The sequence below is a fragment of the Babylonia areolata genome, chromosome 10 (genome assembly GCF_041734735.1).
Source record: "Babylonia areolata isolate BAREFJ2019XMU chromosome 10, ASM4173473v1, whole genome shotgun sequence".
NCBI classification, from domain to species: domain Eukaryota; kingdom Metazoa; phylum Mollusca; class Gastropoda; order Neogastropoda; family Buccinidae; genus Babylonia; species Babylonia areolata.
Window position 1 is genome coordinate 19,159,524 of NC_134885.1, and position 16,558 is coordinate 19,176,081.

The 16,558-nt window shown below is 39.4% G+C and overlaps 1 protein-coding gene across 5 annotated transcripts in view; it reads left to right on the plus strand.

Moving 5' to 3' along the window:
* Positions 1 to 15,882, plus strand: part of LOC143286862 (uncharacterized) — a 70,706-nt gene extending 54,824 nt beyond the window's left edge. For 4 of the 5 annotated variants that reach the window (XM_076594705.1, XM_076594707.1, XM_076594708.1 and 1 more), the window contains 4 exons: positions 20 to 122; positions 806 to 978; positions 2,243 to 2,355; positions 12,161 to 15,882. In XM_076594705.1, coding sequence (XP_076450820.1) covers positions 20 to 122; positions 806 to 978; positions 2,243 to 2,355; positions 12,161 to 12,310 — 539 coding nt within the window. In that variant the 3' untranslated portion in view covers positions 12,311 to 15,882. Of the gene's footprint in view, positions 1 to 19; positions 123 to 805; positions 979 to 2,242; positions 2,356 to 9,475; positions 9,543 to 12,160 lie in introns of all 5 variants that reach the window. The other variant, XM_076594709.1, reaches the window with a different exon arrangement.
* The last annotated feature ends 676 nt before the right edge of the window (positions 15,883 to 16,558 follow it).

The following is a 16,558-nucleotide window of genomic DNA, read 5'->3' on the forward strand; positions in this document are numbered from 1 at the left end:
GTGGTTATTTTGCCTGCAGCTGATGACGACAAGCAAACTATTGATGGAGTGGACGATGAAAGTCTGACGGAGATCAGTGTGAATGTCAATGAACCAAAACCAGAACCAGTCTACCTCAGAAGGTTGGTGACTGGCGTGTGTTCACGGTGGGGACAGAGGCCATCCAGTCAGTGAATTGAAAATAAGGATAATCAAACTGATGATTGGTACAAAGAGAAGCGACACTGCTTGCCAAGCTGATCACACCAGCTTTGTTTTTCAGCAGAATGAGACAGCAGGAATGATATTTTACAGAGAAAGTAGCACTCAACTAAATAATCCCAGTCAGTGTGGCGTTGTTGCTGCAGAGAGTGTCTGTAGTAGTGACAGTCATCTAATTGCCATAGCTTTGTTTCATATAGAAATAATAAAAATGACAGTCAGCAAGTGTAACCTTATTACTTTGTGGATAGGAGCAGCAGTAATAATTATCAGCCCAGTCAACAGTTACTATGGTCTGATCAAACAAGGGAGGATTTGGCTGATTCATGTTGTTAAATGATATGCACTGTGTGTGTGTGTGTGTGTGTGTGTGTGTGTGTGTGTGTGTACAGATATGCTGTTCCTGAAATTTATATAAAATGAAATTGATAGCGTTTGTGGATCAAGAAATTTTCTCTGTATTTCAAATGTAAATACTGATTTCATGTTTCACATATAATGTCCTTTACACCATGGGCTTTGCTCACCCTTGTTTGAGGATCAGTGTGTCCATGAACAATAAATGTTTGTTGATTCATTCATCAGTGAAGCCATGATGTTGCAGGGAGAAGCAGCAGCCCCCATCCCTGCAAGCCAACAAGCACCCCCATGGCAACACGGCCGCCGTCTCCGTCCACCCCCACACCGGACAGCCACGCCCCTATCGCTATGGCAACGACAACAGCAGCAAGAACCGGCAGTCCCGCTCTCAGTCCACACGTCCGGACCCTGTGCCAGGTGAAGGGGCAGGCAGGGCAGGCAGGGCAGGGCAGGCAGGGCAGGGCAGGCAGGGTAGGGCAGGGCAGGGCAGGCAGGGCAGGGCAGGGCAGGGCAGGGCAGGCAGGGCAGGGCAGGGCAGGGCAGGGCAGGGCAGGGTGAGCAATCAGCACTGCTGATCAGTGGCTGAGTGGTAGTGCGACAGACTATGAAGCGAGAGTGCCTATGGGTTTGATTCCCATATCCTGACGGGATTTTTACTCTTCCACCTCCCCCCGCCCCCCTCTTCTGGACCTGGAGTAGTGATGTGGGTGTCAGTCTTTTGGATGGGACGATAAACTGATGTCCTGTGTGCAGCATGTAAAAGAACACACAGCAAGAAAGCTTTGTTTCTGGTGAAATTCTGCACTGTGGCAATGCATGTGTTTGTGGGAAGTATCCCAAATTTAACACAGAGAAATCTGTTGTGACAAAAAGTGATATAATACACTACACTGCACTACACTACACAACACAACGCCACACTACACTACACTACACTACACTACACTACACTACAATACAATACAACACAATACATTGCTGTGCAATAAGTTGGTTAAGAATTTTCCTGAAGCTACACTTACTTAGAAAATTGGTAACACTGATCATACTTTGCACCGCTGAGATTGCCTGTGCAGCCCAGTCAGGATGCGTTGGGGGCTGGATTGCATTAGCAATCTGCACAGCGGTAACTTTGTTTATCATTAAGAATATTGAATTGAATTATAGTTGACTTAGGAAAATTCTTAATGCTAAACAAACTTAGCAATGCTAAGATCCGTTATACAACTAAGCCTCCTGGTAATGTGCAGAAAGTGGTTAGCAGTAACAGTGGTGGGGTTCAGTTTGCACATTTTCATTTTGTTTTTGTGAACTTTGAATGTGAATGTCTGAAAAACTGCACTCAAAATGGGTAAATGAATGAATTTGAGAGTGAGTTATGAAATGCCAGTCCCCCAAATCCTGCCCTCCTTACCTCACTGCTGTTGGAAGTGGAGATATTGAAACATTATTATCATAGGACATGGCAGGAGTTTATTAGGATGCAACATGATAATTCAGCATCATTTCACCTATAAACATGTGTGAGTTGATAAGGCAGGAGTTATTTATGATGCAGCATGATTATTTAGCATTATTTCAGCTATAAACATTTGTGAATTGACATGGCAGGAGTTTATTATGATGCAGCATGATAATTTGGCATTATTTCAGATATAAACATATGTGAATAACGTCACAGGTCAGCCCTACGCTGGAGCGGCGGCCCAGAAGATGGGCAGTGCCCCTCTGTGCAAGTTTGTTCCTGGAGTCAGCACCCAGGGTTCTCCCGGCATCCGTGTCAGCGGCAAATCTGTGAGTTCTTTTTCTACAACTTTGAACTCGACAGGATATTTAGTGCTGGGAATCATTTTTGAGTCTGAGACTGAAAGCAGTGTTTTGATTTTGATACTTAGTTTTGTCATTGATTTTTATTTTATTTTACTGAGCTGATTGTTGGTCAGCATCATACTGATCAGAAACAGTGAGCAAGCTGCTGGAGACTGCTGGAGACTGAGAGATGCTTGAAGATACAAACAAAAGACAAGTGCTAGCCCACGCTTTCTTGCAATCCCAACAACCATGCTTTCTTGCAATCCCAACAACCATGCTTTCTTGCAATCCTGACAACCACGCTTTCTTGCAATCCTGACAACCACGCTTTCTTGCAATCCTGACAACCACGCTTTCTTGCAATACCTGACAACCACACTTTCTTGCAATACCTGACAACCACGCTTTCTCACAGTCCCATGCCTTTTTGTAAAGTGAGAGGAAGTGTGGGGGTGCCCTCCCCATGCCTTCTGTCAAGGTGAGAGAAAGCGTGGGATTACTGGAAAGCATGGGCCAACAACAGTTCTACAGAAAAGCAGGAAAGTGATCCCCCCACCTCCCCCCCCACAAAAAGACACGATTTCATAATAATGACACAGAATGATTACATCCTGATGGACAACAGTTTCAGAAAAGATGGAATTTTTTTTAGAAAAAAAAGCGGCAGATATTCATACGCTGACCTGTACAGATTCTGTCTTGCACTGAAGGATGTGTCAGTTCTTTCTCTCATCTCATATTCCTCCAACTGTACACCAGCATGTGTACCAGCTTCGTCCCTTCATCATTGATGCATGTGATGAATGGCCAATGAAACTTTTCAGCACAGAGTTCGATCTTGACATCAGTGTAATGTATTTCATGATTATATTTACCTGTGTGCTAGCATAATGTATTTCACGATTATATTTACCTGTGTGCTAGCTGAATCGATAGCATGAGCAGCATTGACTTGAAGATGTGCACCTTGTAAACTGAAAAAGTTACTTTATTGTTGTTTATTTCACAATTAGTTGAACTTTTCTGTTTTGTTACGTTGTTTCATGGTGTTTTCTCAGGGCTTCTGATAAGTTAAAAACCTTAGAGGTCACAGGGACTCTTTTACCCTAGTTCTCAGGGGTCCCATACCACTTTCAGACTAACGCTGCACATTCTGATCAAATGTGCATTGCTGCACACATACAGTGGTAGGCATATCTTCTGGTCCTGATTGTCCAACGTGCTGAGCCAAGGAGTAGTGATGAAGGGAAAGAACTCTTCAATGTACTGTCAGTCTGAAGCTCCCTTTACAGGATTTTCTCTCTTCGCATGTATGCACTTTGGATTTTTTTTTTTTTTAGAATGTCTCAGGGGCCCACTCGATGAAAAGACGGTGTGCCCATTTCATTTTCAAATTTTCTTGGTTGTGTTTGTATAAATCATGAGAAGCCCTGGTTTTCTGAGGCAGTGGTGTGAAGTATGCAGCTGTGTGGAGGAAGAAGCACAGAGAGAGAGAGAGAGAGTGGGAGAAGGGAGAAACGGAGACAGAAAGAAGTGTGTTGCATGAGGAAAGATTCTCAGTCCACCTCTGTGTGACTGTAGCTCCTGACATAGTCTTCCTAGAAGTGTTGGCCTCAGTGTTAGGTGTGAACAACTACTGACAAGCTTGCTTTGACATATTGTGTTTGAGTAGGAAGTGCCTCCTAAGTCACACTTTTGCCTCAGTATTGTGGTATTGTTTGTTTTGTTGTTGTTTTTAAGAGCTTTTTCTTTGGTGCATGTTCTACTTCGTATTTGTTTTGTAGTGTATTAATAAGCTGTAATGATTTTTTTTTGTTTTTTGAGCAATTTCATATGTTACTGCTTTTTTTAAAATTATTGTTTTTTCAGCAGTTGTGTTTAATTTAGAATCCTCACAATTTTCTGAATAAAGTATGCCTTTCATTGCATGATTTTGACACAGTCATTTTCTTTTTTGACAAAACATGTCAGTGCCAGAACATACTGTACAAGTGCCTGTTGTGATATTATCTAGAAACAGTCCTTATATTTTCTGCTTTTTGTCAACTGATTTCATAAATTGTCTTTGGATTTTCTGCTTTTTGTCAATTTATTTTGAAACAGACATTTTGTTTACACCTGCCAATTGAAAAATGTAGAAGTATGATTAATTTGTGAGCCTGAATGCTAGGAGTATATCTTAAAGTGGCCATAAAGATTTTTAGAAGCTGCACATTACCATAATACAGAGGAGTTCAAAACAGTTTCATGAATAAACATGAGTCTTTCTTCATGTAACATCATGGTGAAGTGCCATGGCAGAATCGGTTAACTCTTTCACCGCCAAGTTTCTGAGTGAAAAACACTCCCCAGTGCAAAATATTTTAGATATGATGCTCTCAAAGACAGGTTTTGGTTCCTGTCAAGACAACACAATGGACTTGTTCACTTCAAACTGGGTCAGGGGGCAAATGTAGGTCATTCTTCTATTGACGGGAAACTGGTTGCAGCTGTCAAGCTTTGTTACAATGTGAAAAATGGTCCTTTTAACACGACCCCTCAATGTCGACAAAAGTCACCTATGGTGGTGCATTGTCCAGTCAACAAAGGTCGCCTATGGCAGAGAAAGAGTTAAGTGTTGGTCTTCTGATCTAGTGTCCACCAGTGATGAGGGTTTTCAATTTGTTGTTGTACAGCAGGAATCACAAGATGGATATTTTTGATGCTAAGAAAATAGCGTCAGTTCAGAGGCCATTGGATGTTCCTAGTTTTCACCTGGTCTGTCTTTACATCTTTTGTTATTGCTATTGATATACTGGGATGTACTGTGCATTATTTATTCATTTATTGATTTATTCAAACATGTTTTTATCATTATTATTTTGATTATTGGTATTTATTTGATAATGATTTAATCGTTATAGAATAGAATAGAATAGAATATGTCTTTATTACCAAGTGTACCGGGGTCACAAGGAATATTGGGGGGGATAGTACATAACAAGGTAAACATAAATCGAAAATCATACACAAACACAGATACAGTTGAAATAAGATACTTACAAGTACATATCAATATAAAAACTTGTGCATACTCATGCATGCACACACTGCACACACACACACACACACACACACACACACACATGCACGCGCGCACACACACACACACACACACACACACACATGTTTGAACAGAAGCTGCATATTACATGTGGATGGGGCTGATGACTAGATATTCAGGTAGATGGTTGTTGGTTGCACAATTCTAATTATCACACTGGATTTGTTCGAGAGACAAGGCATTGACTGCTTTGGGGACAAAGCTATTGGCGAAGCGATTGGTTTTCATCCTTATACTTCTGTACCGTCGACCAGAGGGGAGCAGCTCGAAAATCCCAAAAGCTGGATGTCATTTGTCCTGGCTGATTGATTTTGCTTTTTTGAGTAGCCGCTTATAATATATGTCTTCTGGAGAAGGTAGATCAGCCCTGGTAATCTTGGTGGCAGTTTTTACGATTCTGTTAACCCGTTCACTGCTAGTACATTTTGCTATGGCCTATGTTGAGAAAATTTTCAGAAAAACAAGAAAAACACGCCAATGATTTTAATTTGTTTATATTTCAGAAAGTACTGAAGATAAGTACATAAAAGTATATATCAAATGAAAGGAAAATGAATCAAGATTTTGTTTTTAATACTCACATGTTCAAATAATGAGTCAATCTGACAGAAAAATTCCATAAACTGCATTAATAAAAAAAAAATTGGAACTGTCATTCCATCATGTTGGTGCTACAATATCAACCAGGTTATCAACTAGTCTTTCTTGTGACTGATGTGATCAACCACACACACTGTCAGGGCTGAGCAACAGTGTCCAGGTGCATAAGACTCCAACACAGTCCACACAAAGAATGAAAAGGGTGTACTCACCCAGGATCTATCGCCAGTAAAAACGCTGTGTGTGGTACTTGCAGAAACAGTCTTCAAGACACAGTGCTGGTTTGCTGGGGCAGTCTGGGCAGTAGAACCTCACATCCTTTCTTTGTCCTTTCTTCCAGCAGACTCTGCACCTCCTTTGTGGCCAGGCCTTCTGTGGGGTAGGTGGGATGAAGTGTCGTCCACACAAGACAAACAGCATTGTCATCTTTAGCAGTGTCTTGGTCTTGGTCACCAAAAATCATGGCACTAATTACATCCTTCTGAAGTCCAGGAGTGTACTGCTGTTGTAGAGGATGTGTGCATTCAGCATGGCAATTTGTAGAAAATACACACACAGCTATTTGTACCACTTCAGGGTTTTCCTTGTGGCATCGTAGGGCTGCAGCTGTTGGTCATGGTGGACCATGGCACCCATGTTTTTGTTGCAATCCAGAGTTGCTGGAGGCTTGTTTACTGCCCTTTGGTCTTGCTGCTGCTGGTCTTCAGCTATAGGTTTGTGGCAAGCTATCAGCTCCAGATGGTCCAGGACGAACATCATGATCATCACCATGCTGCATACCTGAAACACAGTGCATAAAAGACTAAGTTTGTTGGTTTTTTTGGATTTTTTTTTTAACACATAAAAAGATCATGAATTAGTACCATTTTATTTCTGATCGTTTTCAGAAGCTGAAATACAAACACACACACACCTACCCCACCCCAAACCCCCAAAGCACACATACACTGAAACTGGTTCATGGTATGCCACACCCCCTTCATTCTGTCTTTCTCATACAAAACAACATGACAATACACACACACACACACCCACACACACACACACACACACTTCTACAAGTGTTGCATTTACAAAGTAATTTAGGCATACAGTTCTGTATATCATTCTCTGATTTAAGTTTTATAAACATCTCCTCCCCCCTTCCCCCACTCTCTCGCTCTCTCTCTCACACACACACAAAACAACAACAAACCAATACACACTCGGGAACGAACACACAGAAAGCTCTGGGCGAGCGACACAAGCTGTCATCAACAATGAGCCGGCCAGCAAGCCACGCCCCCTTGGGCTGTGATGGTCACACACAGTAACCCACGTGACTGACTCTCTCTCACTCACACACACTGATCAGTGACTGACGAAGCCACTTACCACAGCGAACACATTCAAAACACACACAATGCAGTCATATTCATTGTTACAACAAACAGAAAGCAAATAATAAACTGACAAACCTCGTAAACACCCACCTGCATCTTGAATCAGCGGAGCTTGTCTGTCTTCAGTTTCGTCAAGCAACTCCACCTCCCACCCCCCTCCACTGTCAAAATCAGCATCTTCGACATCAGCTTCATGCAGTTCTATCTCATTCAGTCCACAATCTTCATCTCTACTGTTTGCATCCCGAAAGAATTCTTTCAATACAAGTGCAAGTGTTGGGATTTGTCTGCATTCAGCCATGGCTTTGCAGACACAACTTGAGCTTCGTACAAACTTGCAAAACTTTCGCCATAAATGTGTCAATCCAATGAATAATTTTAGCTTATGGAACTCATGAGATAAAGAGCGCTCAGGGGAGCTAATTTAATGGTTAGCAGACTGTATTTTCTGTAATGCGGGACTCGAAACATAGAACATTGAAACATGACGTACGGCGCACGTCAATACAGCATTGGTGAGCGACATTTCATGACATACGCCGTACGTCAACAGCGCAGTCAAGAGGTTAAGGGCTGCAACATCTGCCTTGGTAATGTTTCCGTACTAAACAGTAATAGCAAAGGTTAGCACACTTTCAATGACTTAATTTGTTCTTTTTTTTCATTCATTTCTTTTTTCTGTTACTCTCTGTTGTTGGTTTTTTTTGGTTTTTAAAAAAAATTACAATTAGATTCACATTCAACACACAAGTAGTAATAAAAGTACAATAGCAGCAAACAGTATTGATAGTTGCAGTGCAAGAGCTGTTTTGGCAAGCCTGTGTAACGTTACTCGTGTCCATATTTTAACTGATAGTATTCAAGCCTCTGGAGCTACAGAGGCTTTGATCTATGATATCTTAAGTCCAGTCGATTCTCGTGACAGCCTACACCATAGAATCTGATCAAGGCATGTGAGGACCCGATGATCTGTTCTGCCATTTCTGGACTTTTCTTCCCTAACCAGTAACTGAAAGTAGGGGGCTTAGTTGGTGGTGTCCTGTGTATGTTCAATCAAAAGAGGCACAACTGAACACCACCAGAGTGAATCAGCTGCGTGCAGGGCCTCCTCTGGTGTGTTGCCTCCTGATGACCTAACAGTGATAGTTCCCTGTGGACTGCTGGCTCTGCAACTTCAACAGATGAACATGTGTGTGGCTGACTAGAAGGGGACTCAGAGTGAGCTGTGTTGGAGTAGTGCCACTGAAGAAGTGAAGATGATAGGATAAAGAAATTAAAGTAGTGGAAAGATGTATATTGAAAAGTTGCCTGTGTATTGTGAGGGGAACACCAGTTTTGATATTCTGACATCTGTGTCCTCACACATGCACTGTATGTGTGAAATGCACAATGTTCTGTCTTGTCTTTTTTGTCTCTCCCTGCATAACAGTTACTGAACTGCACAGTGTATGACTAAATCCACTGTGAACTGCCATCTGTCTAACAAACATTTAGAAATAATTTAGAAATAATAGATTGTTATTTCAATGTTCATTGCACATATGCAGGCAGAAAGACAAAGAAAACAAGAAACAGATATGACACAAATGAAACAATGTTCATCAAACTGTCTGTTGCAAACATTATTTCAGTATTTTAGAGGCACAAAAATTGCATGTATAGAATGATGGACACACCAGAACAGACAGACACATAACACACATACACATGTATGGATACATGCATTCGTGTTGCATCAGATTGTATCAAATTGCATTACATTTCCTTATGCTGAGTTACATTACATTACATAATGAACATTTACATACATATATGGACATTCACGTGCATTATGCTAATGTGTATGCGTACACAGTTACAAATGGACATGAAGACAGAAGCATTCTAATTTTGTGTAACACACTATTGTCTAATTTGCACAGTCTAACCAACCGTGTCACACCCAGTTTTCCAGCCATGGCTACTGTTGGCTGGCCGTGTACTGTCACTGATGATGTGTACTGTGTCTGACTTGCAGAACAAGGCCTTCCTCAACTATCTGCTAAATGACTCATGCATGCAGTGAAGGCAGGAAAACAGGACAGGTTAGACTTTTACCCTGCTGCTATTGACCAGTTATCGCCAGTGGTCTCCTGTCAGCCTTCCCGTTTGCCACCTCCCTTTTATTCTTTTGCGACTATCACAAGTATTGACTCAGGCTCTGTGATTTTTGTGATTACTGATCTGATGTGTGCTTTGGAATTAACTCAGAACAGGACTCAAATTGTTGGCAAATTTTCACATCGTTTTGGAGTCGGGGGTTTCTGAGTTGTAAATAAAATGATTGAAGGAAAAAAAAAACCAACCTGTTTGCGGACATATTTGGAGAGAATAAAACTGCAAGTTTGGCACTTTATGTTGTCACTGCTCAACTGAAAAAATTACTAACTGATTTCTTGTGCATCATATTAAAAAACAAACAACTGTAACATACTACTAACTGCTTTCACTTTTTCAGTCATTGCTGTTGCATATATATGACACTTAGACAGTTGTATACTGTGCAATAGAAGGAAGAATAGTGTTTGCTAGTCACTATGATGGTGTAGTTGTAGATGTCTAGCAGTGTGGAGAAGTAGTGATTTGCGAGAACCAGTGTAAGGGAGGTAAAATGGTAGGGCATATGCATTGTGACAATGGAGATTGTTCATATAACAATACTCTGCTGGAGATTGTTCATGTTACAATACTCTGCTCATGTTCTGTGTCAATTTTTGCTTTCTAATGACAATTTAAGATAGCATGTATTCATGTAAGTGCTTGAACACACATGCACAAGCAAGTACAGGTATACAACACTCCATTCATTCAGAGACGTGCTTGGCTAAAGATTAAAGCAAGCACACAGATTCATCTTTGCATGAATACATGCTCACACAAACTCACATACAACACATTCATGAACACAACATGCTAAGACACATCCACATACATGGATGCTCTCACATATTTTCTCTCTTTCACACTCATGTTCACCCTCTCTCACACACACACACATGCATACACACACACACAGACACACACATGCACGCACGCACGCACACACACACACACACACACACACACACACACACACACTCCTCCCTCACCACCACTGCACAAAATGTGTTCACGTATTCATTTCTATTTTTTTCTTTATCAGTAGAGATCATCAAAATCTTGGGGTATTTTATTTGTACTTGACTTTTACCCCCATGTTTAACGTTAAGTTTAGATAACTGAGCGATCGTATAGGATAACAATCATTCAGTCAGTCCAGTTCGTCACATCATGTTTATATTTCTGTTTACTTTGAGACAGAAGTGAGACTGAGGGGGCTTAATGCTTGTGCTGAAGTTTTTGTGAACATCAAAGAATTTTTTGGGTGATTTGTTTGTGAATACAAACTTCAGTGTATCTCTACACAGAATGTATGAAATGATGCGCGTTAGAAAACAGTGTAACCAAACTACTAACAGCATGACTGACCAACGCTGTTTGGGGTTTTCTCATATTCACTGAGTGTGGTGTAACACATGGTTGCTTTCTTGTGCTTGTAGGAAGGGGATGGTGGAGGAACGCACACACAGAAACAGCCTGTGTACACACAGAATGCACATGATCACACACACATTTTCTGTATGAAGCTTTGTCTGGAAGAAGTGCTGTTACACTTCAGGTCCAGGGACTACATAGGATTGATTGTATTGATGATCCTTTTAAGTTTTATAGGTCCACATCCATTGATTGCATAGGATTGATTGTACTGATCATCCATTTATAGATTCAGATCCAGGCATTACATAGGATTGAATGTGTTGATGATCCTTTTATAAATCCAGGTCTTGGGATTACATAGGATTGTTTGTAGTGATTACCCTTTTATAGATCTAGGTCCAGGGATTCTGTAGTATTGATTATACTGATGATCCTTTTATAGATTGAAACCCAGAGATTACATTGGAATGGTTGTAGTTTTGATCTTTTTATAGATCCAGATCCAGGGATTACATAGAATTGATTGTAGTGAGAATCCTTTTGTAGATCCAGATCCAGGACTTGAGATTTGCAGCCTGCAGAGTGCCATCAGATCATTTACGCATCAATGTGTTGATGTATTCTGTAGTCTCACCTTTGGGAATTATGCATGCAGATGTTCAGATCTGTGGATGCTCTCCCTTGTACTCCTCTGGAGGCTGAGGAATGGGAACAAACAAATGCAAAATGGAATGACCACTTTTGATTCATGTTTTCCAGTTCTTGTTTTTCTGTGTGTTTGCTTGTGTGGAGCTGTTCTGGTATTTAAGCAGAAAGATCTGATGCATGCGCTTGTGTGGAAATGTACCCTCCATTAAAATAGACAGATGTAATGAATGTTTGTGCATTAAGAATATATGTCAGAAGTGTATAACTGTATGTTTACAATGATGTGGTCCAAAAATGTTCATTTCCTTTTCTTTTTTTTCTTTTTTTAAGAATCAATATTACTCTCCTTGTAGTTTTTTTTTAATTGCCTTTGTTTTTTCTTTTTGTATGTATTGCTTTTCTTCATTACTTATGAATTCAGTTCTGATATTAAGTGGCACAGGAGCACCCCCCTCCGACCCCCCTGGCCCCCCAGGGCCCCGCCCTCTCCACCTGTATTGCAGTGTGATGTTGACTGTTGCACATGGATCCCTTACAGGAGAGCAGCGGTGGCAAAGGCGGTGAAGTTCCCAGCCCTTTCATGAAGCCCCACTCCCGGTTCCAGAGTGGTCTGGAGCAGGTCCAGTCCCAGCACCACAAAGACTTCCTGCCACCCATGCCACGCCCACCAGTCTTCTCCACCTGGTGATGACCTCAGACGCTTGGGGTCAGGCTTGTTGTCTTCACTTTCCATGCTGCTGATGTAGAGGAATTGTTAGTTGGGTTTTTGCATGTGTGCGAGAAAGAGAGGCATCATAGAACTCCTGAGAAATAGGAGCCAGAACGTGACCTTCAATATTTCAAAATTGAAAGAAGGATTGAAATATGAACATATTTTTTTAAATATGTTTTTTTTATGAATTAAAAGATAACAACATAAAAGGGTGTTATTTATTTTCATCACAGGTTGTTGATGCCAAAATCAGATCCAAAACACATCATAAGACTGTTGAGCGAGTATATCTGTGATCATACAGTGAATACAATTTGAACCAATGTTGCTTTGAGTACTGTAGTGTCAGATGTCCAGATTACAAGACTGGTTCAGCATACACTTCAGTTCAGCATTCATCATCAGTATTACTGAGACTGCAGAATCAGGATTTAGACGCACACTTTTCTATATTGATCTACAGATGTAGTTGTGTCATCGATGTGGCAGTTGTATAAAAGTTAATGTGGGTCCATCAGTATTTCAAATTTGGGGAAAAAAGAAGGTTATTCAATTGCACATTTATTTTGGACTGTGATAAATTGAACAAAAATACAGCTATTGCTGCTACAACTTTAAGATAAGTGTCAGTTACTTATTGACATAATTTTTATATACAAATGTAGGTAACACAACTTTTGTTTATAACTTATGATAAACATGCAGTTTAATTTTGATTTTGATGCAAGCAGTCAAGGCTTTTTTTATTTAAATGAATGTGAAACAGTACCAACCATAGCAATTAATATGTTTGTGATGATTTTTTAAAAACATTTAGAATTTCTAAAGTTTGTTGGTCATACAAAATGAAAGTTGTCTGTGATTTTCATGCCTTTTGGTGTGATGCTGAACCATAAGACATGTGGGGACGGTTGCACACACTCACAAAGCATGGTCATTTCCTTCAGGATTTGATTGCTTTAAACTTTATTGATATGTCCTCTTTTGCACTTTGAGCACATAATTTACAATGACATAATTTCAAAACATGTTATTATTATTTTTTACTTCCTTAATCAAAAAGAAAAAAGATATAATTAAAAAAAACATTGGATTTTGAAGTGCTCAGCATTTTATCTTTTTTGTTTTCATTTAGTGACTAAAACAGCATTCATTAACCCTTTCACAGCTTGCATTTATGCACAGGTGTGGTAGAGGACCCATGTCACTGAAAGGTGGCCATTCATTGGTCTGTTATCCATAAACCTACTGCTCTTAATGTTCGGTGGTAGGATAGGCCATATTTTCTATACATCGCAGGGGGAATCCCCAGCTATTCTTAGCCACTGTCTTTTCTGCGTTTATACCACAAGTGAATATGTACTCTAAATTGACTGGCGGTGAAAGGGTTAAATACACTGGATTTGAAAGTACTACTTCTTCACTTGCCAGAGGTATTTCATTGTTTCACTGTGATGAAGATTGACATGCTTTTCCAAACAACTTTTCTTCATGAGGCATAAGGATTTTTTAGTTTTCTTTTACTGCACCGTTTAGAAACAAGCATGCTGTGATTGTTCTTGACAACAGTTATTTTCACATACCCTTTGTGAAATTAAATTTTGGTTTTTCTTCAAATTGATATAGGTAATTCATGACTTTTAAAGACAGTAAACTAGTTTTTGAATTGTTTGTTAGAGAGCTAGCAATTTTCATTTCATTTTCCACACACATAACTTTTTTTTCAACACAGATAGATTTCTAGAAGACTTTTGTTTTTGTTTTTGTCAGTATTATTGTGAATTGGTTTACCGTGAAAACATATTCTTGTGTATATGTATTCTTGAAGCCCCAAACTCCTCAGTTTGGAGAATGTTGAGCAGTTAATCTCCTTCTCTCAAGGAACACACACCTAAACACACAGACACACACATACACACTCACAGTCACACAGACACAGACACAGACACAGAGAGAGACACATACACAAACACACAGACACATAAGTGATGATAGTTCTGTGACAAATGATCAAATGTGAAATTATTCAGAACAGATATATACCAGTACAAGCTTTCCATTGTGACCATCCCCACTGTCTTTCATTGTCTCTATATTTTCATCCTCATAATTCTCAAAGACTACGAACTTATGGCAGTCAAACACTGACTGCCCATGTCAATGAAATTGACATGGCAGATATATGTTGTTTGGAATATGTACATGCTATAAAAGTGGTCTGTTTGTATATGACATATCTCCTGCAAATTAAATTATGTGGAAACAGCATTCATTTGGTCCTGATACGGCCCTGCGCGGTTGGCTATACTATAAGCAACCTTAATAATAACCATTCTTTGGATCACTAGACATCTTGAATAATCGAATACTTAGAATGTGAGGCAGACAAAAAGATTGCTCAAGGCAAAAGATGGAGAAAGGGAGGTATTTGTGAAGTAGGGTTGTTGTTTTTTTTATACTTTCATGCAATACCATTCAAAACCACACATGATGACATGTTATAAATCTTCCCACACACTGCTGCCACAACTATGTAATATAGTGCATATATTTTATCCATCACATATGTAATAATTTTAATCAAAACAATCAGCTCATTGTTATTTTTTCCTTCTGTGGGTTAGTTTTACTTGGCTGTATTTCTGGGGTCAAATGTCTATGCCTTTTTCCGTTATTTACATATCAATGTTTTTGTTTGTGTGAATAAATGCTGAAAGCTTATCTGTGTTACTCTATTAATGTTTATTTGATATGTACACGCTGGTTCAACATCTTTTTGTGTCATTATTAATATTTTGTGCTATTGTATCTGATTGTTGCGTAATCACATTGAATATGGAATATTCTTATTTTGTCTTTATTGCTATGTATACATTTATTGATGTGTTGCTTATACTTCTTTTTTTTTGTTCAATAATTACAAATATATCTTGTTGCACATTTTTAGATGCTAATGCTATATGTTTAATAATAGTACTAGATTTTGTTTTAATTTTCATTCTGAATGCACAATTAGCTTTTGTTTACTTTCTGACATCACATACAGTATATTACTGACTTCAAGGCAAAGTCATGCATATTCATCTGGTGCCTTAACATGAATACTGAATAAGATAAAATGATCAGATCATCACTGTTAAGTATTCTACCGGCTGTCACTGTACACGCATTGCCAGTGAATCAACAATGTAAAGTGTACATACTTATCTGCATCTACTATTTTCCAAAGAGCTGTTTTCTGCAGAATATGAAAGACAACCAGGTATTCATCAATTCTCAGAATACATTTCTACAAGCTTTAAACTCTCAGTATTACTGATACCTAAACCTTTCCTTGCTATCCTTTAGTTCTGTGTTTGCTCTCTTGAATACCTTTTCACTCTATATTAACTGTAGATGTAGTATCACAGTCTGATTTGATTTATGAGTAACATCACAATTTCACATGACTTAAGTTCATATTTTATTAAAAGCCATTATGTAGATTACTTGTACCAAATAGTTTGAGAGGAATATTTTTGTTTCACAATAAAGAGGGAATGGAAATAACGAAAAGAATGTTGTGTGTGTCTGTTTGATGTAAAGCATGGGGATTGTTGATTATCTTTGTGTACAGTTTCAAGGAGGCATCAATGCATGTAAACAGATCCACATATGGTACACCACATCTGTTAAAAAAAAGAAAAAAGAAAGGTGGGAGGGGGAGATGCCTGACCCACTCACAGATCTGACACACTGGTCAGTCCTTGAAAAGAACATTATCCATGGCTTAAAGTTTACACTGCAGACCTAGCATAGTAAACACTCAATCGGTTCATCTTGAACAGGAGATTAAAAAAAAAAATAGACAAGATGGTCAGGTCAACTTGAGAGAGAGTCAATTTTGACTGACAGAGAGAAACTGAGAATCTTGAATATCACAGTCAGTGTATTCAATAGTTTTATATATTTCACTCACATTCGCATGGTCATGTGTACACACACACATGCATGCACACACACACACACACACACACACACCACACGTGCGCGCACACACACACATACAGATTTTTAGAGTAACAAACACATTTGCATACTGATTATAATACAAACACACACTTGCATACAGATTAAAACATAAACACACACACTTGCATACCGAGAAATAGACACACATGCCTTGAAATAACCAGTAGCGACATCATAGTGGTTAGCAATACAGCCTGATGACTGGAAGGGCAT